This window comes from Copadichromis virginalis, linkage group LG17 (assembly GCF_057382275.1).
Source record: "Copadichromis virginalis isolate Kocher_CV1m ecotype Utaka linkage group LG17, C_Virginalis_male_GT1.1, whole genome shotgun sequence".
NCBI classification, from domain to species: domain Eukaryota; kingdom Metazoa; phylum Chordata; class Actinopteri; order Cichliformes; family Cichlidae; genus Copadichromis; species Copadichromis virginalis.
Window position 1 is genome coordinate 40,945,883 of NC_140634.1, and position 22,976 is coordinate 40,968,858.

Here is a 22,976-nt window from a genome sequence, read left to right on the forward strand (position 1 = left end):
AAGTGTCAATCAATCTTGTGCCGTGTCCCCTGTACAGTACAGAATGTGTTCAGCTTGTCCAATTTACATAAATCTTCGATCAGTAGCAGCGTGACTCCGAAGTGCTGCACTGTATGTTTGTAAGTTTTCTCTGACGAACACGACAATGTCGACGAAACGTCGTCACCTGCAGGTGTGTTTGGTTTCATTCTGTAATACTGGACTTTCTACGAAGGTTTGAACTTTGAGAGTTTAAACAACAGAGAAAAGTGTGAAAATGTTCCTGCCTGTGCGAGAAAAGTTTATAAACTGTGTAGGGACGGGTTTTACAGCCTTAACACATCTATAATAATTGTAAAAAATAAAGTTGGCTACTTCACGGATTTCACTTATCGCGGGTTATTTTTAGAACGCAACTCCCACGATGAACGAGGGACCGCGGTCCTGTAGAGTATGCGCTCGATGGCGAGTAGCAGACAGAGTGAACAGGTGTAAAACTAAAACTAAAGTCCTGTCCTGTCTCACGGAACCAGATATTTCACTCTTACCGTAGCTCTTTACATGTCGTTAGGATGCGTGTTTACCGCTAACACTGATATGTTCCATTAATAACATACTTATAGTGTAGTTTGTGTTGTTGTCGTTGTGAATGCACCCATAACAGCAAGTCTCAGAAGAACACATTTGGAGTCAGAGTGATGTTTGAGTATTTCCAGCACAAGCCGAGGTGTCTCCATCCCAGTTTGCAGAAACTGGTCCAGTCAGGCTGAGTGTTCTTGGTGACGAGCAGCATTTGTACAGCATGACAGGAGCGCTGTCCTTTCTTTGAGCCCCGTTGTGTTAACTGTCTACAGGCAGTCACTCAGCCACTCAGTCCTCCCAAGGAGGGCAACAGCGTACCCCCCCGCCCGCCTCTCCCCCAGTACTACGACTCATCAGACCGCCCCCCTCAAGTGCCCCCCCACCACTCGCACCGTGGTGGCCCCATGCCCTCCCACAATTATCGTCCTGAAGACTGCAAAACCGGCACCAGGAATGGAGCACACAGTGTAAGAATCGCTGAACGCGTTCATGCCCCACCCTCTCCCGACCACATCAGCCCCCAACATCCTCAGTTTGCTGTGACTGGCACACTTCAGTACACCGAGCCAATGCACCCGAGCTCCTCATTTCACAGGATTCAGTGTTCTCAGCCATCTCTCGCCTTTTATTTCCAGACCCCATCCTAAAGAATAAATTCATGTGCATCTGTTCCTCAACAAGTTCAAATACATCTAATTCATATCAGTGTTATGTGTGCCTGACTGAACTTGTGTATGAATGTATTCTTATCCTGAGATTTCCTTCCTATTGCACTCAAAGCAAGCTCCAGATTACCGGCTATATAAGAGCGAGCCAGAGCTGACCACGGTGAACGAGGAAGTGGACGAGGCCAACGGTGAAGAGAAGGACAAGGCTGAGACTGAAAGTAAAGACGGCGCATCATCCAAAGGTACATTTATTAATCAGTGTGTGACTCTCAGTGGTAGCCTCATTCTCGCTGCACTGTTTTTACTGTGCTTTAAAGAAGCTGGCGTTTCGTGACGGGGTGTGGCTTGGCTGCAGAGGGGGTGGAGCAGTGGGTTCGGGGCACTGATGTCCGGATTGGGCTGAGCGGGTCCCTCTGGCGGGCTGACCCCTGCAGCCGAGCCACAAGCCACACTTATTATAAAAGTTGCCCGCTGGATTTAACTAAGCAAATAGGTTCGAGCCTCCTGTTGGACAGTTACTGCATGGGCGATTATCAGCTGGCAACAAGTTATTCAACCCCAACTGGTGCAATGAGTTGCTTCACATTTCATAAACAACCATGTCGAAAGATGCATATCGTGGTTGTGGAAAAGATGTTAGTGTGTTTGAGAAGGGTCAAATCATTGGTATGCATCAAGCAGAGAAAACATCCAAGGAGACTGCAGAAACTACGCAAATTGGGTTAAGAACTGTCCGACGCATTATTAAAAAGTGGAAGGATAGTGGGGATCCATGGTCTTCGAGGAAGAAGTGTGGTGATTGTGATCGGCAATCAATTAAACGTTTGGTGAAATCAAATCTAAGAAAAACAACAGTAGAACTCAGGGCTATGTTTAATAGTGAATGTAAGAGCATTTCCACCAGCACAATGGGAAGCTCAAGGAATTGGGATTGAACAGCTGTGTAGCCATAATAAAACCAGTAATCAGAGAGGCAAACCGGGAAAAAGGCTGGACTCTGGAGCAATGGAAGAAGGTCATGTGGTCTGATGAGTCCAGACTTACCCTGTTCTAGAGGGATGGGCGCATCGGGGTAAGAGGAGAGGCAGATGGAGTGATGCCCCCGTCATGCCTGGTGCCTACAAGCCTGTGGTCTGGGGTTGCTGCAGTTGGTCAGGTCTAGGTTCAGCAACAGCATGTGCTCCAAGAAGGAGGTCCGCTGACTCCCTGAATGACCAGGTTATCCCATCAATGGGTTTCTTCTTCTCTGATGGCACGGGCATATTTCCAAGGTGACAATGCCAGGATTCATCTGGCTCAAACTGTGAAAGCGTGGCTCTGGGAGCATGAGACATCCTTTTCACACACATTGACTGGCCACCAGAGTCCAGACCTTAACCCCATTAAGACTCTTTGGGATGCTGGAGAAGGCTTTGCACAGCGGTCAGACTCCACCATCATCAGTGCAAGTTCTTGGTGACAAATTAATGCAACACTGGATGGAAATAAATGTTGTGACATTGCAGAAGCTTGTGGAGACAATGCCACAGCAGATGCATGCCTTCATCAGCCCTACTGGAAAGAATATTTCTCTCACATCTGTGTTGGTAACGTTGGGACCTCATACTAACTTGGTTCAGTTAAAACACATAGCCTATATATTGTTTTTAGTCCTTTTAGTTGTTTTTCATTAATGTGTGAGTGAGAGCATTTTCCGGCTGTTTCTCCAACAGTGTCCCCGTACCGAGTGGGTGTCATCCCCCCCAGGACCAAATCCCCAATGAGCCCTGCCGAGTCCTCCACTATTGCTTCCTACGTTACCCTGAGGAAGACCAAGAAACCTGAATCCAGATCTGTAAGTTTCACCTTTATAGTGTGGTAAATCTGTTGCACTACGAGGGCAAGTCATGTCTGACGCATTTATTCGGAGTACATAAAAGGAAATGAAGCACTCTCTCACTGACCGCTCGTAAATATAGATCAGAAGCAGAATCATCTTCATTTGGTGACTCTGTTCTCTCTCTCTCTATATATATATATATATAACACCCAGCACGCCCCTGCGGGCGGTTTATCCTTCAGGCTCGGGTCCTCTACCAGAGGCCTGGGAGCTTGAGGGTCCTGCAGTATCTTAGCTGTTCCCAGGACTGCGCTCTTCTGGACAGAGATCTCCGATGTTGTTCCCGGGATCTGCTCCAGCTTCTCGTGTTCCTTCTTCCTGATATTGCTGTCATTCGGAACCGCTACATCGATCACTACAGCCGCCTTCTTCTGTTTGTCTACCACCACTATGTCCGGTTGGTTAGCCACCACCATTTTGTCCGTCTGTATCTGGAAGTCCCACAGGATCTTAGCTCGGTCGTTCTCCACCACCCTTGGGGGCATCTCCCATTTTGACCTCGGGACTTCCAGGTTATACTCGGCACAGATGTTCCTGTACACTATGCCGGCCACTTGGTTATGGCGTTCCATGTATGCCTTGTCTGCTAGCATCTTGCACCCTGCTGTTATGTGCTGGATTGTCTCTGGGGCATCTTTACACAGCCTGCACCTGGGGTCTTGCCTGGTGTGATGGACCCCAGCCTCTATGGATCTTGTGCTCAGAGCTTGTTCTTGTGCTGCCATGATTAGTGCCTCTGTGCTGTCTTTCAGTCCAGCTTTGTCCAGCCACTGGTAGGATTTCTGGATATCAGCCACCTCCTCTATCTGCCGGTGGTACATACCGTGCAGGGGCCTGTCCTTCCATGATGGTTCCTCGTTTCCCTCCTCTTTCTTGGGTTTCTGCTGCCTGAGGTATTCACTGAGCACTCGGTCAGTTGGGGCCATCTTCCCAATGTATTCTTGGATGTTCGTTGTCTCATCCTGGACTGTGGTGCTGACACTCACCAGTCCCCGGCCCCCTTCCTTCCGCTTAGCGTACAGCCTCAGGGTGCTGGACTTTGGGGTGAAACTCTCCATGCATGGTAAGGAGCTTTCTTGTCTTTATGTCAGTGGCTTCTATCTCCTCCTTTGGCCAGCCTATTACCCCAGCAGGGTACCTGATCACGGGCAGGGCGTACGTGTTGATGGCCCGGATCTTGTTCTTACCATTCAGCTGACTCCTCAGGACTTGCCTGACCCTCTGCAGGTACTTGGTGGTTGCAGCTTTTCTAGCGGCCTCTTCATGGTTCCCATTCGCCTGCTGGATCCCCAGGTACTTGTAGCTGTCCTCTATGTCTGCAATGTTGCCTTCTGGTAGTTCAATCCCCTCAGTTCTGACTACCTTCCCTCTCTTTGTCACCATCCGGCTACACTTCTCCAGTCCGAACGACATTCCAATGTCATTGCTGTATAGCCTGGTAGTGTGGATCAGTGAATCGATGTCTCGTTCACTCTTGGCATACAGCTTGATGTCATCCATGTACAGGAGGTGGCTGACAACTGCTCCGTTCCGTAGTCGGTATCCGTAGCCAGTCTTGTTAATGATCTCACTGAGGGGGTTCAGGCCTATGCAGAACAGCAGTGGGGACAGAGCATCTCCTTGGTAGATCCCGCACTTGATAGTGACTTGTGCTATGGGCTTGGAGTTGGCCTCTAGTGTTGTACGCCACATCCCCATTGAGTTCCTGATGAAGGCTCTTAGGGTCCCATTGATCTTGTACAGGTCTAGGCATTCCAGTATCCAGCTGTGGGGCATTGAGTCATAGGCCTTCCTCTAATCAGTCCAGGCAGTGCACAGGTTGGTCAGCCTGGTCTTGCAGACTTGGCTGACTGCTCGGTCTACCAGCAGCTGGTGTTTCGCTCCTCTGGTAATTCCTTTGTCATGAGGAGTGTGCATTGAGCCACATGCCTGTTCATCTTAGCCGCTATGATGCCTGACAGGAGCTTCCATGTGGTGCTGAGACACACAGTGTGGTGTCAAACTAGTATAACTGTAGTGTATTTTTGTGAGCTAGTTACAGTAAAAGGCAGCGTAGTCACTTTGTATTCACACATGATTAATATCTACATGAACAACATGATGACCCTGCACTTACTCCAGACCTCGGGTCGTTAAAGGCCAACAAAACAAAGTAACTGGAGCTGAAGTCTTCTGGGGAAATGTGAACTTCTTTGTGGCAATATTTAAATTTCAGACTGTGCTTGCAAGTGAATTTTTAATCTTTTGTTAAAATGTTGCATACCCTCTCTGAAAGCCACAGTCACAGTTTGAGGTGAAAAGTCTTTTCCCGTGCAGGATCGTCCCAAAAGTGCAGTGGATCAAATAGGATTTGGGGAGAGAGAGGTGGGCAGAACAAGGATGAGTGTAGAGGAGCAACTGGATCGACTAAGAAGAAATCAGGAGGCCTTGTTGCTCCGTGAGAAAAAGAAAGAAACCCCAACCCGCTCACCGTCCTTCAGCAAAGACAATCCATTTCTTATTCTGCAGGTGTGTCTCTCACACACACGCTTCAGTTCAGATGTGACCTCTGCGGTTTGAAATCTGTCACTTAACTCAGGGGTTTATGTTCCCCCTTGTGCAGAGTCGTATCCCAGCAGGAGCCGGTGCAGACCCTTTGGAGCTGGAGGCTGCACTGCAGCAGCTGAAGGTGGAGCACAAGGAGCAGAGCAGAGCTTCTGTTGACGCTGCAGGAAACTGCACAGAAAGAACGCTGACTGTTGCAAAGGTTTGAATTTATTCACATTATTTTTGCAATGTACTCACAATTACAGGTGCAAAGGATCGAGGGAATGACAATAGATGAGTTCAGATACCTGTGGACAACCAACCAAAGCAATGCACAATATAAAGGCTGGGACGGTGGAGTAAGTAGACCAGTGTATTAGGGGGGATTTGTGCCAGAAGGAAAACAGTGAAAGGGAAGATGACAAGACGAGCGAAGGTGGAGCAAGAGGTCGGAGTGTTAGGAAACGAATACGTCGACTCAGGCTGTGCAGTTTGGAGACGAGGTTGGAGAGGCAAAGATATTTAAGGTGGAGCTGCCAGGCAGAATGAAAAGAGGAGGACCACAGAGAAAATTCATGGATGTAGTAAACAAGGGAATGCAGAGGGCTGATATAAACAGAAGAGGATGCAAGGATTAGAGTGAGGGAGGCAGATGTGACCACACGGAGAAGTCACAGCCAAAGTCAGTAACTCTGCACCACTACTGGGCTGGAGTGAGACTACTATTGATAACATTTTCATCCAAGACTTAGAAGCTTCACGCAAAAACAGCGACATATGACCTTCATGAGATGCAAATGTAGACTGCATATTCAGTTTTCTACGTCTTTCTAAGTCTTGTTTTTTGTGGTCTTGTTTCCATTGTGAAAGAGACTGAGTGTTTTTATACACAACACTTGCTGCACTCTGTACACACAGCACCAGAATCATTTTTATTTCTATCTGCAGGAGATGCCCACAGCAGAGGAGGTGAAAAATGGCAAATGTGAGGAAGTAAAGCAAGACGGGAACACGGGCCTGAAGAGTGTGGAAGAGCCACAGGTTACGATGGGCAGATTAGATCATGAGGTACTGTTTTATTTCTCCGGACAGCTGTGTGTAGCAGATAGCAGTGTAAAGATAGTCAATACTGTTTATTAGTATGACCAAACTTGTTTAGTGGTGATAGGAAGGATGTCAGATACTTAAGATCGAGAACTAGAAGGAAACGGCTTTAACTGGGAAACGTGGAAAGTGGGATTTCCATAGAAGCAGGTGGCTGTAATCACACAGCAGCAGAACTGGTGATTCTCCCAAAGGGACTCAGGAAGAGACGAGCCAGTTTCTTAGACGAGCTGCACCAGGAGCAACTGAGTAGACGATCTTAGTGCTCGAGCAGGAATGTACGAACTAAGGAGCTCGATCAGGTAGCTCAGGGCTGTGTTGTTGATCATTTTAAAAGTAAGCAGCAGTATTTTAAATTGGATGTGGAATTTAATGGGTAGCCAGTGCAGGTCAGCTAGAACAGGGGTAATAGAGGCAAACCTCCCAGTTCCCGTCATTTTGAACAGTTTGCAGTCTATGAAGAAGGGCCGAGTGAAGACTGAAATAAAGGGAGTTGCAGTAATCCAGCCTACAGGTCACAAAGGCGTGAACAAGCTTTTCCAGGTCCTTATGCGGAACATAATGCTTAGTCTTAGAAATGAGACGCAGTTGGTAGAAACTAGATCTAACTACAGCGGACACTTTGCAGCAACACACCCAAACTGCTAACAGTGTCAGAGAGGGAGCTGGCAAGGGAACCAAAGGCATCACAAAACTGTCCACGAGGAATATTACTATCAAACACAATGATTTTAGTTTCCTAAGAGCCACTCTTTGAAAGCAGTGCAGAGACCAGGCAGGATCAGTAGATCTGTATATCGTCAGCGTAACAGTGATAAGCGATATTGTATTTCTCAAAGATTAGAGAGTAGAATAGGGCCCAGCACAGATCCTTGAGGCACGCCACAGCAGACGGGTGCAGCGGAGGAAGAGCAGGTGCCCAGGTCGACCGAGAAGGACCTGTTGGAGAGGTATGATTTAAACCAACCACGGGCGACACCTCTAATGCCTACAGTATGCTCAAGCCTCTCTAACAAGATGCTGTGATCCACCATGTCAAAAGCCGAGGATAAATGCAATAGAGCTCGGACCGCAGCACGTCCAGTATCAGCAATTAGAAGAAGAACATTAAGGACTCTAAGCTGTGTCAGTGCTGTGACGTGGTTTAAAGGCAGACTGGAATTTATCAATAATGTTGTTCACATCCAAATACGCCTGGACTTGTGAAAGAACTATCCTCTCGACAACTTTAGAGATCGGCCTGTGATTCACATAATTATTACTATCAAGGTTTCTGTTGCTGGACTACGGCATGTTTCAAAGCTGACGGGACGCAGCCAGAGACTGAAGAAGGATTCATTAAACATAAAATACTGGGTCCAATTACGTCGAAGCAGTCCTTGACTATGCGAGACGGGAGGATATCATATATAGGAGTAGTGTTATTCAGTTGTTCAGCTAATCGCTTCAGAGTAAGGAGTGACACGGGCTCAAACTGATGGAAGGTTGATGAACAACCAGGAGCAGAAACAGGAAGCGAGGAAGAGAAGAAACTTTATCTAAGAAGTGATTTAAAAGTTGTTCACAAAGATCCGGCGAGCACGGCAGCGGCATATCAGGACGGGGATTGACCACCGAATTAAAATTTTAAATAGCGTTCAGGGGTTGTGACCATGAGCCAGGATCATTTTTGATAAGAAAGCCGCTTTCGCCATTTTAGCAGCAGTTTGAAATTTCGAGCGGCTGACACATAGGATTTCACAGGATACCTGGAGTTTATCTTTTCTCCACCTCCTCTCATCATGGCGGCAAACACGTCGTAAGGCGCGTGTGGAGTCGTTTAACCAGCGTTGGGAAAAGGCTGTAGGGCGCTTCATTTTAACAGGTGCAACAGTGTCAAGGATAGAGGAGCATATGGATAACAAGGTGTTTGCAAAGTCTTCAACCATATGAGAGGCAGAACAATCAAAAGAAGTGGACGCAGAATTCAGGAAAGACAGAGAGAAATTTGCCACAGTTTCAGCATCAACTACACGTAAAGCAGGAACTCAGGGTGCAGTATTATCTAAGTCAACATGACTGTGGCGTGGTCGGAGATCCCCACATTGTTTATATCCTTGATATACTGCGCAAAAAGCGAGCGCTTAATGTACTAACAGCACCTGCCTTTTCTGCTGCCTTTATGGACTCTGGAATATTGAACTCCAATTGTAAAAATGTTGAGGACCTTTCGGCTATTCTTCATTCTACTTGCACTTATATCTTGGACTCTATTGCACCATTCAGAACTGTGCGCGCTAAGAATTCATCAGAACCGTGGTTGAACGATTACACCCGCTCCCTCAGACGCGACTACAGACGCGCTGAAAGGAGATGGAAAAAGGACAGATTGTATGTTTCCTTACAGATTTTAAGGACTTGTCTCTCTGCTTATCAAGAAGCTGTAAAAACTGCAAAAACACAATTTGTCTCAAACTTAGTATCAGCAAACGGTCATAGGCCTCAGGTACTTTTTAACATTCTTAATCGCTTTTTTAGTTTATGTGATAATCCTGGAGTTACTTCTTCACCAAGTATGTGCGATGATTTTTTAGCATTTTTCAATAACAAGATCTTATCGATTAGGGCCCTTGTTTCGTTGTCTGTTGTCTCAGTTCAAAGCCCTCCACCTGTGTGTTCAGCTGTCTTAGAGCAGTTTGATCCCGTCTCCCTTAAGGGCCTGACCGCGATAGTTAGTGGCCTAAGATCATCACACTGCCCCTCTGATTCTCTTCCCCCGAGTCTGCTCAAAAACACTTTTAATATTGTTGGCCCTTTTATTCTGAAATTGATTAATACGTCCCTTACTACAGGCTGCGTCCCACTATGCTTCAAACAAGCTGTAGTTCAGCCTCTTCTTAAAAAACAAAACCTGGACCCAACTGTTCTGTCTAATTACAGGCCCATCTCAAAGCTTCCTTTTCTATCTAAAGTTTTGGAGAAAGTGGTCTATCTACAGTTGCAGGCACACCTCGATTCTAATATGATCTCAGAAAAATTTCAATCTGGTTTTAAATCATTACATAGCACTGAGACAGCACTTTTAAGGATTTTTAACGATATTCTCTTAACTATGGATTCTGGCAGCCCTGCTGCCCTTTTACTGTTGGACTTGTCAGCAGCTTTCGACACGGTTGACCATGACATCCTGTTATCACGGCTAGAATCGCATGCTGGCCTAAAAGGATCTGCCCTTCAGTGGTTTCGCTCCTACTTGACAGAAAGGTTCTTTTATGTCAATATGGGCCCCCACAACTCCAAATTAGCTCCTCTTAAATACGGCGTTCCTCAAGGCTCTATTTTGGGTCCCGCCCTCTTCGCACTCTATTTGCTGCCATTGGGCTCCATCTTCTCGCGGTACAGCATTTCATTTCATTGCTTTGCGGATGATCTACAGATTTATCTACCTTTAAAATCAGGATCAGATCAACCGCAGCTCTTATTACGCTGCCTTGACGACGTTAAACAGTGGTTATCATTAAATTTTTTACAGCTAAACGAAAACAAAACTGAGGTTGTCATTTTTGGCAATTTCAATCATATCGACAGCACGTTGGGTACCCTCTCCTCGTATTGTAAAACACATGTAAAAAACCTTGGAGTTTACATTGATGGTTCTTTTAAATTGAATAAGCAGGTGAGTGCAGTAGTTCAGTTCTGTTTTTTTCAGCTAAGACAGCTAGCCAGGATAAAGCCATACCTTCCGGCTGACGTCTTCGAGCGTATCATCCACCTTTTTCTTACTTGCAGATTGGACTACTGCAATTCATTGTATTATGGCCTAGATCATGCCACCATCCATCGCCTTCAGATGGTTCAAAATGCTGCTGCTCGCCTGCTAACTGGTACCAAACGGAGAGAGCATATAACCCCAATTTTAGCCTCTTTACACTGGCTCCCTGTCCCCTACAGGATCCAATTTAAACTCTTACTTTTTGTTTTTAAGTCACTCAACGCCCGAGCCCCCCCCTACTTGTCAGAGCTCCTCTCTGCCTATGCTCCAGGAAAACCCACGAGATCTAGTTCAAAACTATTGTTGTCCATTCCACGGACTAACCTCAAATCTCGTGGTGATAGATCCTTCTCTGTGGCAGGTCCCAGACTTTGGAATAGTCTCCCCTTTAATATTAGATCTGCTCAAACTCTTGAGCAATTTAAATCTTTACTAAAGACACACTTTTACGCTCTGGCTTTTAACACATTATGACCCAAGCATTTTGGATTTATCTGAATTAGTTAGTATTGTTTCAATTCTTCTATTTTATTGTTTCTATTGTTATTATTGTATTACACTGTAGTTTTTAATTTTATTGTTATTGTTAAGCACTTTGTGCAGCATCGGCTGTTGGAAATGTGCTATATAAATAAATCTGACCTTGACCTTGACCTGACCTTGATGCAAATGTCCAAGCCTTAGCGTGGGTAGGTTCATTTACCCACTGAACGAGGTTAAAAGAGTCAGTTAATGCAAGAAAGTCTTCAGCTGACGGGTCGTCCTTACAGCAGACGTGTATATTAAAATCCAGTAATAAGAACACAGCCATGTTTAAAAAGAACAGATCCTACAAGGTCGCCAAATTCAGAGATAAAAGTCTTATTGTATTTAGGCGGGCGATAGACCGCGACACACAGAGTAGCCTAACAGTCAGTCATCTCCAGCAGCTGAGCCTCAAAGCTGGGGTAGGTAGGGGAGGGGAGCTGCTGGAGGTTATTTTTAAAAACCGAAGCTAAGCCACCACCTCGGCCAGTAAGTCTAAAAAAGGCACAGTCTGGGGGGAGAAGCTCGGAGAAGGGGATGGACTCACCGGGGCGAATCCAGGTCTCCGTCAGGAGTAAAACGTCCAGTCCAGTAGTGAGGAAAAAGTCATTTAAAAGAAAGGTCTTGTTCGCCAGTCACCTGACATTTAGTAAAGCCATACGAGTCCAGGCAGCTAGGTCACCACTGGTAGCACGTCGCAGAGCGCTTAGGTTGTTGTGATGGACGCCACGTCTGGAGGACGTAATCCAGGGTCGAACAGGAAGGCATGCCACTGGAAGGGCTGGGTAGGCTTGTAATCAGCGGGGCAGATCCACCGATGGCTCAGTAGTTTAGCATCAAAGCGGTCTCCGGAGGAGGGGAGGAAGCGTAGACGGCCAGCATATGGATAATCCGTAGCCTTTGCTTTAAGGTAAGCCTTGAGGCGGACGTGGAGACCCCTCCTTTTACCCCGTTTCCTGTAACGTTTCTTGTGCAGGTTGGGAAGGGGTAACCAGGAAATACTGGTGGAGGAGTCTAGCCGTAACAGGGTGGCGTCACCCAGGTTCCAGCATGGATCGAGCGATGCCAGTAAGAGAATCGGAGATTTAAAAGCGTTTGTCTGTCGTAGGTTATTATTGCACAACCACACGATGAGCATAAAACCAAAAAAATAAGGAGTACTATGCCAAAGTCCAGTAAAAGGGGAAGGAAAGGTAGAAAGCAGAAGCACAGGCGAGGACGGCCAGCCACACACACCGGCGCCATCTCAAGAAATGATGATGTCAATAATGCTGACTCAGAATGACATTAGTCGCCCTTTAACAGGCTTCAGCTGTCTGTACCAACTCCAACAGCACACTTCATATCATACAGTCGTAGCTGTTGTGTAAAAACAGCCACAGTCAGTTTGCTTTGAATCATTTCTTAAACTGACACTGCATTTATTTCCAACCTTCAGATCCCTGCATTCTCTCATGAAAGTGAATCTGTGTTTTAGCTGTGTGAGAGTCAAAAGGTGGTGATCCTGGACTTGGGCACGGAGCCTCAGCGGGTGGAGATTGTGAACCTTGAGCCCTTCGAGGATGATGAAAGCCGAGAGCAAGATCTGACCAGCTCACCTACAAATGCCACCACTGAAAACAGGTGTCTGTGTGTGTGTCTGTTTGTGTCTGTGGGTGTCTGTGGGTGTCTGTGGGTGTACCTATCTTTGCACTGACACAACAGCTTAGAGCTACATTGGAAACACAGCTCACTGGAGCACCAACTCGATAGTATTTGTTCTCTGCTGTCATTACAGAGAAAAGCAAAACAAGATGCTGTAAAAATACTGAGCTACAGTCTGATGTCCATCATTGAAACTAATCAGTCGTTATGACCTGTTCTGCTTCTACCAACTGTAGCTTCCAGATTGTTGAGCCTGAGACTCCAAGCCCTGAGCCCGAGGTCGAAGAGATGACACAACCGTCGAGGGGAGATAAGAACCTCGGGAAGAGCCTGGATTCATACAACCAGCTGACAGCAGACAACAAAAAACACAACAACAGTATTTTGGCATGTAAGTCAAAAGTCTTTCAAAGACCTCTTTGTACCCAAATCAAAGGCATATTAACTCATCACACGTGAAAACATTTACACTGGTTAATCTTACGGCTTACATATGTCTCATGTATATCGAGATCATCTTTTTTAAACCGACGTTAGTAAAAACTGATTCTCAGGTTAGTTTCATTTTTCCACTGGACATTTTGACCTGATACCAAAGTATCTTTGAACACTACAAACAAGACTAATTTATTTCAGCAGTAACTTTAGCTACGCTCTGTATCCTCACCAATCCTGTGTCATTATCCATGTTTCTGTGTGTACGTATGAGGGAAAGTTCAACGTTGAAAACTGAAATAAGTCAGAAATGTTGTGTGCTGACATCATCGTGGGGCGTTGCACAGGTACATTTAGAAATATACGAGTTATCCAACAGTCGGTGGATATTTTGGCATTGCATAACCAGAATTACAGCTTATTGATTACTAAGCGGAGAAATCACTTTATTTATATTATTGCAACATGTGAATAGATAATACATTTGATCAAATGTGTCATTGAACTTTGGCAGATCTACATTAAGCTAAAAGTATAAGATAAGAAGACTGAAGTGTCGGGGCTGAAACCTTTGCTGCATGAGGAACTTATCCTTGTTCTTCTTCACGCTAACAGCTGCTGCCAGAGGCTTCAGGCTGTGATGTTTACTGTACACCAATCAAGAAGGATAAGCGTGACCCCTCTTATGCTTTCCTGCCTTTAGAAAGCATCTACATGAGTCTTACGTGACCACTTGTGGTTCGATCTAACTTTCCTCTCTGTGTATATAGAAATAAGTGTTTTCATTTTACATGCACCTTTATGCTGCGTCTAACCTGAAGCTGGAATAACTCAGGTGGCTGCTTTCAGTTTTTTTGTTGTATTGGCTGTAGAGGTGGAAGAAAAGCCCACTCTGTGTGTGTTTTGCTGCAGCTCTGAGATGTTCATTCTGATGGCTTTTGTCGTCATGGACCCTGTGACTGTTTTAGGGAGATGAATATTGACCACTGGGCATCTCGCGGTTCAGAAAGCCATAGAATACTGTCATGGTCCTGCGGCCATGACTCAGTGACTTTGTGTTTGTGTTCCTTATTGTTATTATTCTCTTTATTATTCTTGGGCTGTTTTGGGATGGTTTGTGTTTTGGGATTTTAGATACTGGGTTTTGGGTTTGTGCTCCCTCTATTGGTCCCTGGTGTTAGTGTTCCCCTGTCTCGTCAGGTTAATCAGGTCCAGCTGTGTCTCCCACCTGTGTGTGATTTCCCAGTGTCTCTTTGTGTACTTATAGTGTGTGATTTCCTCTGCTCCTCGTCGCGTCGTCTGTGTTCATACCCTGTGAAATCCCCTGCGTGCTCTCCCTGCTGTTCTCCCTTCATGTTCAGGTTTGCCACTCCTTTGTGTAGTTTATCCCAGTTTAGTTCATCCTTAGTTCTGTTTTGCCATCTCCACTTTATGTTTGATATTGTCAATAAATCGCCTTCACATCTGAGTAAGTGCTGCATTTGAGTCCTCCTTTCCACTCTTCACACGGCCGCTGCCCCGGACCGTGACAGTACGACGCGACGACAAGATGGACCCAGCAGCGCTTAATCCGTCCAGGGAGCTACGGGAGACGCTCATCGATGCCACACAGGAGCTGATCGACCTGTGGCTGGAAAGCCCGGGTGGCACGTCCCAGCGCGCTATAGAGAGGCGGCTACAGCGTCTGGTGACCGGTCTCCCATGGCTTCTGGACTCGCTCTGTTCGTGGGAGCGGGAGTTTCTCCTTTTGGACCTTGGACTTCACCCCCCGTCTGCATTTACTTTCGAGCAGCCCGAGGCGGTGAGTGAGCGGGATGCATTGGCTTCCCCAGATTCCGGGACTTTGTTTTCTGGGGCTATTCAGAGCGGGATGGGAGACTGTACGGGTCACTTACCTACCTTCGTGGTAACGGATCCTTCCCAAGTGGGCGTGTACAAACCCTCTGCAAAACTGACAGACTGTGTCTCTGCCGCCTCTTCTGAGCCAGGACTTTTTCGCCATTCTCCGGCTCAGTTCTGTGTCCAGCCACAAGCTTCCCGGTCTGTAGCTCAACCGTTAGCCTCCCTAAGGGCACAATTACCTGTTCCGCCGCCGCTCCAGTTAGCCACTCAGCCACCACCACCGCTAGCATCGCTTCAACCCATAGTTCAGTTAATGGCTGAGTCACAATATTCACACTGTTTTTCCACCGCTGTTTCTAAGCAGGGAGATGAACTGTTTTACAACGGACCTGTTCCTCAAAAGCTGGCAACATTAGAGACTGTTGCTCACTCCGGGGCTTCCCCAGAGGCTGGGTTACTGCCCTCAGCTTACTCTGGACCCCTGGAGGCCAAGATGCCAGCTGTGAACTGCACCGGGCTGTCACTGCCTGAGCAGGGTCAGTGCTCTGCGCAGCTGCAGCCCTCCGTACGTGCGCCAGAGGCCCACGTGCCTACTGGTTTTGTTTCACGTGCGCCAGAGGCCCACGTGCCTACTGGTTTTGTTTCATGTGTGCCAGAGGCCCACGTGCCTCCTAGTTTTGTTTTGTGTGTGCCGGGGGCCCCGGTGCCCGCTGGTTCTGCGGCTGTTTTTGCTGGGGGGCCCGAGGAGCCCGTCCAGCCTCCTGTTTCGCCTGCTGGGGGGCCCGAGGAGCCCGTCCAGCCTCCTGCTTCGCCTGCTGGGGGGCCCGAGGAGCCCGTCCAGCCTCCTGCTTCGCTAGCTGGGGGGCCCGAGGAGCCCGTCCAGCCTCCTGTTTCGCCTGCTGGGGGGCCCGAGGAGCCCGTCCGGCCTCCTGCTTCGCTAGCTGGGGGGCCCGAGGTGCCCGTCCGGCCTCATGCCACACCGGCTGCCACGTCGGCTGGGGGGCCCGAGGAGCCCGTCCGGCCTCCTGTGGCTGCTTCTCCACCTGTGGCTGCTTCTCCACCTGTGGCTGCAGCGCCGCCTCCTGCAGTACCACCACCGGCAGTGCTACCGCCTGCTACGGCCACACCTCAGCCTGAGGACGCATCCTCACCTGGCCCGGCTTCATCCTCGCCTGGTCCAGCTTCAGTTTCATCCTCACCTGGCCCGGCTTCATCCTCGCCTGGTCCAGCTGCAGCTTCATCCTCGCCTGGCCCGGCTTCATCCACGCCTGGTCCGGCTTCATCCTCGCCTGGTCCGGCTTCGGCTTCATCCTCGCCTGGCCCGGCTTCATCCTCGCCTGGTCCAGCTTCAGCTGCATCCTCGTCTGGTCCAGCCTTCGTGTCTGCATCTTCGTCTGGTCCAGCCTTCGTGTCTGCATCTTCGTCTGCAGCAGCGTCTTCAGCATCCGCACCATCGCCTGCAGCAGCGTCTTCAGCATCCGCATCATCGCCTGCAGCAGCGTCTTCAGCATCTTCGCCCGCTGCGGCCCCGGCTTCTGTGCCTTCAGCCTCGCCTGGGTCTGGAGCTAAACGGCCGTTTTCTAGACCGCTGGCTAGGCTACTGGCCGGGCGCCGTCGCCTGACTGGCCGCCGTTGCCTTCCGCACGGCCGGCCCCCGGACCGCCATCGCCTGAGCGGCCGCCGTTGCCTTCCGCACGGCCGGCCCGCGGGCCCTCTTCGCCTGAGCGGCCGCCGTTGCCTTCCGCACGGCCGGCCCGCGGGCCCTCTTCACCTGAGCGGCCGCCGTTGCCTTCCGCACGGTCGGCCCCCTGAACTTTTTGCGCGCCGTCACGGCCTTCTTCGTGGACGGCCTCCCGAACTCTTTACGCGCCGCCACGGCCTTCTTCGTGGCCGGCCGCCTGAACTGTGTTTTGGACTCTGCTCCCCTGTGAGTTTTTTTTTGTGAACGTTTGTTTGGGACTCTGGGGTCTTCGTTTTGGTCATGGCCCGGTCCCTCTGTCCTGGGCCCCCTGCCGCCCGCCCGGGTCTGGTGGTGTGTTTCTGTGGCTGTCAGGGGCCAGCCCTTGAGGGGGGGGGGTACTGTCATGGTCCTGCGGCCATGACTCAGTGACTTTGTGTTTGTGTTCCTTATTGTTATTATTCTCTTTATTATTCTTGGGCTGTTTTGGGATGGTTTGTGTTTTGGGATTTTAGATACTGGGTTTTGGGTTTGTGCTCCCTCTATTGGTCCCTGGTGTTAGTGTTCCCCTGTCTCGTCAGGTTAATCAGGTCCAGCTGTGTCTCCCACCTGTGTGTGATTTCCCAGTGTCTCTTTGTGTACTTATAGTGTGTGTTTTCCTCTGCTCCTCGTCGCGTCATCTGTGTTCATACCCTGTGAAATCCCCTGCGTGCTCTCCCTGCTGTTCTCCCTTCATGTTCAGGTTTGCCACTCCTTTGTGTAGTTTCACCCAGTTTAGTTCATCCTTAGTTCTGTTTTGCCATCTCCACTTTATGTTTGATATTGTCAATAAATCGCCTTCACATCTGAGTAAGTGCTGCATTTGAGTCCTCCTTTCCACTCTTCACACGGCCGCTGCCCCGGACTGTGACAAATACACTGTAATGGAGAGATAAGAAAAATACAAGGAAGCTACACAAGACACATGTTTTCTGCTTTGAATGGTTTGAAATGTTTAGAAATGCCAAAATTCTTCTTTCCCCTTCCCCACATCTGTCTCAGAGCCTACAGACATTCTTGGACTTGAAGCTTGGTTTGTCCTCTACGGCAGTGTTTCCCAGCCTTTTGGAGCCACGGCAAATATTTCATGTTAGAAAAATTACACTGGTGTACAGAGGCATGTTTTTGATGCTTATACTGTAATCTCCAAATTAAATACACTGTAGAGCATAGTGTCTACTAGAACATGTGCAAAGCTAACAAAATTCACCCCCCATTTTATTAACTACCAGCGTTTGTTAATAATGTTCAACCATATAATTAGTGTTGTTATAGACTGTTATGTGCTGGACCCCCAGCACTGAGTCAACGACGAAACAAGTTCCAAAGAAAGTTCATCTTCATTCACTGCAAACTACAAACCAAAAGTCTGAAAAAGATTTTCTCTTTAATGTTGTTTGTTTCATTGTTGGCCTTTCACGCCGTGTTACGTAAGATATTATGAAGCCAACGATTATTCTTATTATTTATAAAAAACATCTTGTTTTTTATAATCAGCAGTGCTCTCCACTGTGCAAGTATAACAACAACAATAATAATAATAATAATAATAATATACCAGTTGCAACTAAATCACTTTCTATCTTATGACTCACCAAATACTTGTTCCAATTCTCTAGAAGGATTATCTTCTAATACCCAATAGTTTTAGTGTTAATAAACCTACATCGATGGTTAAAGTACTAGTAGGTAAATAAGTAAAAAAGAACAGCACTAATCTAAATTTCATTCTCCTCTTCTTCTCTTTGCAGCGCAGACGTTCACTTTGGTGAGCAGTGACACATGAGCAATGGCGGCCTGGACATCCTCACTGGCGTCCCATTGAGCTCAAATGTATCCAGCCTGCACAGAGCAATGCTTCCTGCATTTACAACTAAATCTGTTGGCACTAGTGTTACGTGCCAATACAGAGACGGAGACTGAGAGGATGATGATTCAGACTGACCGACACCTAGACGACCAGCCATCATATTCAAAGAGGCAGATATTCTGTATCTTTAGTGCTCATTAGATCTGCCGGCACATACTCTGTCCTTAAGCAAAACACATTCTGTGGAGATGTCAGCATATTCTAGGACTGTAAAATGGTTTAGTTTAAAAATTATGTGGTTTAACTACAAAATGCCTGAAGAAGCCCAGAAATTCATTGCTGTAGTGTTACAATAAAGCTTTGTTCAGCGTTCAAACAGCTGTGCAAAATATGATTAAAAGCAAAGTGCAATTCCAACTCCAAAGTTAAAGTACAAGTTATTAAATGTTTAAAAGATCAATTTTATTTACATAGCACCAAATCACAACAGTCACCTCATGAACTGTATATAGGAAAGAAGGACCGTGTAATTGTGCAAGCACTTGGCGACAGCAGAAAGGAAAAACTCCGGTTTAACAGGAACAAACTTCCAGCAGAACCAGTATCAGGGAGGTGCAGCCATTTGCCATGGCTGGTTGTTGATGTGAGGAAGATGGGATAAAGAGAGCCAGAGATGATAATTATTACTAATGATTAAATGCAGAGAGGTGTATAAACACAGAGTGGAGAAAAAAACCTTCACTCTCCACACGTTTCAGAAAGTTTAAGGAGTGTTAAAATACGGGAGCAAACCTGGTCTCAGTTTTTAATGTTTCACGCATCTAATTCAGTATATTGAAAACACTGCATTTCTCAGCTCAGATTTAATGTTTGATATGTTGCCTTTGTACTATTTTTTTTTAATTGAATAAGGCTTTAAATAATCAAACAAGTCAAATTACTTTTTACACAGTGCCCCTGCTTTTTGGGAATGTGTTGTAAACAGGAAGGAGTTAACCAGCGAGCAGGTGACCAAACCCCAGATGAAAGGGAAAGGTTTGCCTTTTCCAGGCAGAATGTAGCCACTGCTCTGGTGTGAATACTTCTGAGTAGCCCTGAAAAGCCGAGTGGAGCCTGATGCTGACTGGAAAGGATTTAGACCTCGCAGGAGACGGATAGCGTCCAGTCACTTTTATGGACCGTGTAATTTAGTTAGCTTCATAAAATTTGGGTGGTTTACTGATAATGGCTTTGTAATCTGTGGCACATGAGCAATCCAAAGCATTTCCATGATCCAAAAGGCCCACATATAGCAGAGTAACAAACCATTCATCTTGTAAATGGAAATTATGACACGTGGCTCCTTCCTAACCTCAGGACAAATGGCCAGTCCTAACATAAAGTGTTTGTAAATGTCTTTGGAAATAGCTGGATAAATCCCTGTAATCTAGACTCAGACAGATGTGGTATAAGGGGGTGATGGAGAAACCAGTGGACTGTTCTGTTTAGTCTGAGGTTAGCACTAACCCCATCAAGTATCTGAAGGGTGTACTCCTGAGTGAGGGGAAACTAAGCAGATTGGACTGGACATTCAGTTTAAGGGTTAAGCTTTTAATTTAATCATCAGTTTTGACATCAAGCACATCCATATATATAAATAGTTTATTTGGCTGAGTTCAGGTGACGTGATATTTTGCAGTTGCTCACTGTATTGTGCCTTTTCGTGTGCATTCGTGTTTCGGAGTGAGAGGCAGTGGAACATGGGACTGAAAGGAAGGAGGACCTGAAGTTGACAGAGATCCCTCCCATTTACCAACCCGGTCATGTTCAAATCTTCGCCTGTGCTTCAACCTTTGTAGTAGCCAGTTGGTCCAGACACTGTCTGAAACATAAACTCAGATTATTCACTTTAACCATTTTTTAAAGATTGTACTACTTATCTGGTAAAAGTGAAAAGAAAAAAATCTGAAAACTTAATGTTTTCCTTCCATTTGTTATGCTACAGCCATGTGCTGCCACTGAGGCAGCGTGTTGTTTTTCTCCAAAACACCATGTAGGAATATTTCTGGGCAGGCAAGAATCTGAGCTAAACCATTGTACAGTCTCACTTTTATGTGTGACTTCTTTTGGATATAATGTAGCCTCATAAAACTGTGTTGCCAAATACATACACGTGTACAGAGCTTTTGATACCTTACTAAGTGCTAAAGTCATCCTAACATAACTATTAAAATAACAGTTATCTATAGTTCTGGTGGATGGGATATTAGCTGTTCCTGAGTTGCTAGAGATGAGTGTACAGCTGTATATATGAGCATCTGAGAAGCCTCATCACAGATGGCACAGCACCAAACGACACAGACGCAGTGCTTTACTTTAACCCCAAGTGGCCGCTAATCTTTAACCTGCTCGGATCTGGATCCTTTGGTTGATTTCAAACTGGAGGGATCCCACATCTTTTACACCTGCAAAATAACAGATTAGCCTTCATTTTAATATAAGTATATCCATATATTATATGAATATTAAGCTGTTTTTTTACTTTAACAAGGTGCCACATCATGCTGCTGTTTGTTTTTGTTTTTTTTACAGATTAAGGTATGAAGTTAGGATTGTTTATGTTGAGCAGATGGTTTGAATACCCTGACGTGCTTGCAAAGCCTCACATAATATGCGAATGAGTTGAATTTGAAGTCTACTTTCTCAGTTTGTGTCTCTCTTTGTTTTTCCTCACTTTGGTTTGTATCAGTTAGAAAATACACATAAAAAGGATTTAGTTTGACTCTGTCCTAGGTGGTGGAAACTCAGAAAACGGCACATGTACAAAGCAATAAATAGGTATTTGAAGCCCCAGGACATTTAAAAAATTAAGAGATAAATAAACTGTAAAAAAAAAAAATTAAGATAAGATAGAAAACTTTATGTACACAGTGAAAAAAGAAGAGTGAATATTATAAGTATAAGAAATTATTATCATTAATATTAGAGTCAATATGCAAAACATTCATTTCTCATCTGTTTTATATCGTGAAATAAATGTTGATGTTCTTAAAACATGCTTGTTTCACTTTTCTCTTTGAAGTGATGCTTTTCAGGGCAGATTCTTTCATCACAATTCTATTTTATTTAAATAGCACCAAATCACAACAACAGTCACCTCAAGGCGCTTTGTATCGTAAGGTAGACCCCACAATAATACAAAGAAAAACCCAACAATCATATGACCCCCTATGAGCAGCACTTTGGCGACAGTGGGAAGGAAAAACTACCTTTTAACAGGAAGAAACCTCCAGCAGAACCAGGCTCAGGGAGGGGCGGCCATCTGCTGTGATTGGTTGGGGTGAGAGAAGGAAGACAGGATAAAGACATGCTGTGGAAGAGAGACAGAGGTTAATAACAGATATGATTCAATGCAGAGAGGTCTGTTAATACATAGTGAGTGAGAAAGGTGACTCAGAGACACTCAACCTATTATAAGCAATCATTTTAGCATGTGCACCCTCTAAAGCTTTTGATGACTCCTGGTATCAATCACAGGACTCGTTGAAGGACCACACGCCCTGTGGATGAAATGATTATGTCTAATTCTGTTCCACACCACTGTGTGATCTAAAACTGATGGGCTCAAATGTTTTTCTTCTCTGAGGATCAATGAGTGGTGCTCATCTAGGCTTCTGAAGAGAAAACCACTAATCTAGCAAGCTACTGTTACCTATGGGCAACATGTTTGTAGGCTTCCAGTAAAGCTGCAAATATGTGGATGAAGAGCCGACGTCAGGCCCAGAGTTCCTGTTCGATGTTAGTCACCATTTACAGTCTCACTATGAATATGGAAAAAAGAAGATACATTTTTCAGATGGTGATTTACTTGGAAGCAGCCTCATCCTACAGTGACCGGTCGTTACTATTTGCCAACAAACTGACACCAAAGAGATTTCCGGCACATATGTATGTAGAAGTGAAACGAAAACGGTAATTAGTGAAACATACTGGCATACATATACTAACTTTTATTATGGATTAGTCAGCCAACTGGTCTCAAGCCCAGTGTATTGTATTTACCAACCATCGAAAGAAACAGTATTTACTGAAAGCCTGTTTCCATCCACACACAAGCAGAGAAGGGACAGGCCTCCATTTCACCCAAACAATTGATCAATGACGTCAGCACACTTCTCGGCTTCTGTCAGTGGGGTGAGCTGAGATTGAACTCGGGAAAGTGTTGATGCTGACACGAAGGCTCCGAAAAGCTCCTGAGAGCAGCGCTGGCATGAGGAACGCGGAACAATGTGCCTCTTCAGCACTTTCTGCCTGGACTCCTTTTTCTGTTTGTCGGAACACGTGGAGCTTAGAACCACAATGCCACAGATCATGTGTGCTTGCGAAGATGACTCACCCGCTCTGCAAATACAGACATTTATTCATTTTCAAATAAATCAAATCAAACTGTGTGAATATTTTAAAGTCGGTAACCTTTATGGGAGACGCGGTCTCCCATAAAGGTTACGGTCTGGACTGTGGGCCGGTCGCTAGTC

General features: G+C 46.2%; 1 protein-coding gene across 4 annotated transcripts in view; it reads left to right on the forward strand.

Annotated features, from left to right (window-relative positions):
* The window catches only part of LOC146689993 (pleckstrin homology domain-containing family A member 5-like), a 160,993-nt gene extending 139,496 nt beyond the window's left edge, over positions 1–21,497 (forward strand). For 2 of the 4 annotated variants that reach the window (XM_085436293.1, XM_085436295.1), the window contains 9 exons: positions 834–1,028; positions 1,342–1,471; positions 2,942–3,063; positions 5,425–5,616; positions 5,711–5,854; positions 6,583–6,702; positions 12,492–12,637; positions 12,895–13,049; positions 18,404–21,497. In XM_085436293.1, coding sequence (XP_085292419.1) covers positions 834–1,028; positions 1,342–1,471; positions 2,942–3,063; positions 5,425–5,616; positions 5,711–5,854; positions 6,583–6,702; positions 12,492–12,637; positions 12,895–13,049; positions 18,404–18,438 — 1,239 coding nt within the window. In that variant the 3' untranslated portion in view covers positions 18,439–21,497. The remainder of the gene's footprint in view (positions 1–833; positions 1,029–1,341; positions 1,472–2,941; positions 3,064–5,424; positions 5,617–5,710; positions 5,855–6,582; positions 6,703–12,491; positions 12,638–12,894; positions 13,050–18,403) is intronic. The other 2 variants (XM_085436296.1, XM_085436297.1) reach the window with 1 other exon arrangement.
* The last annotated feature ends 1,479 nt before the right edge of the window (positions 21,498–22,976 follow it).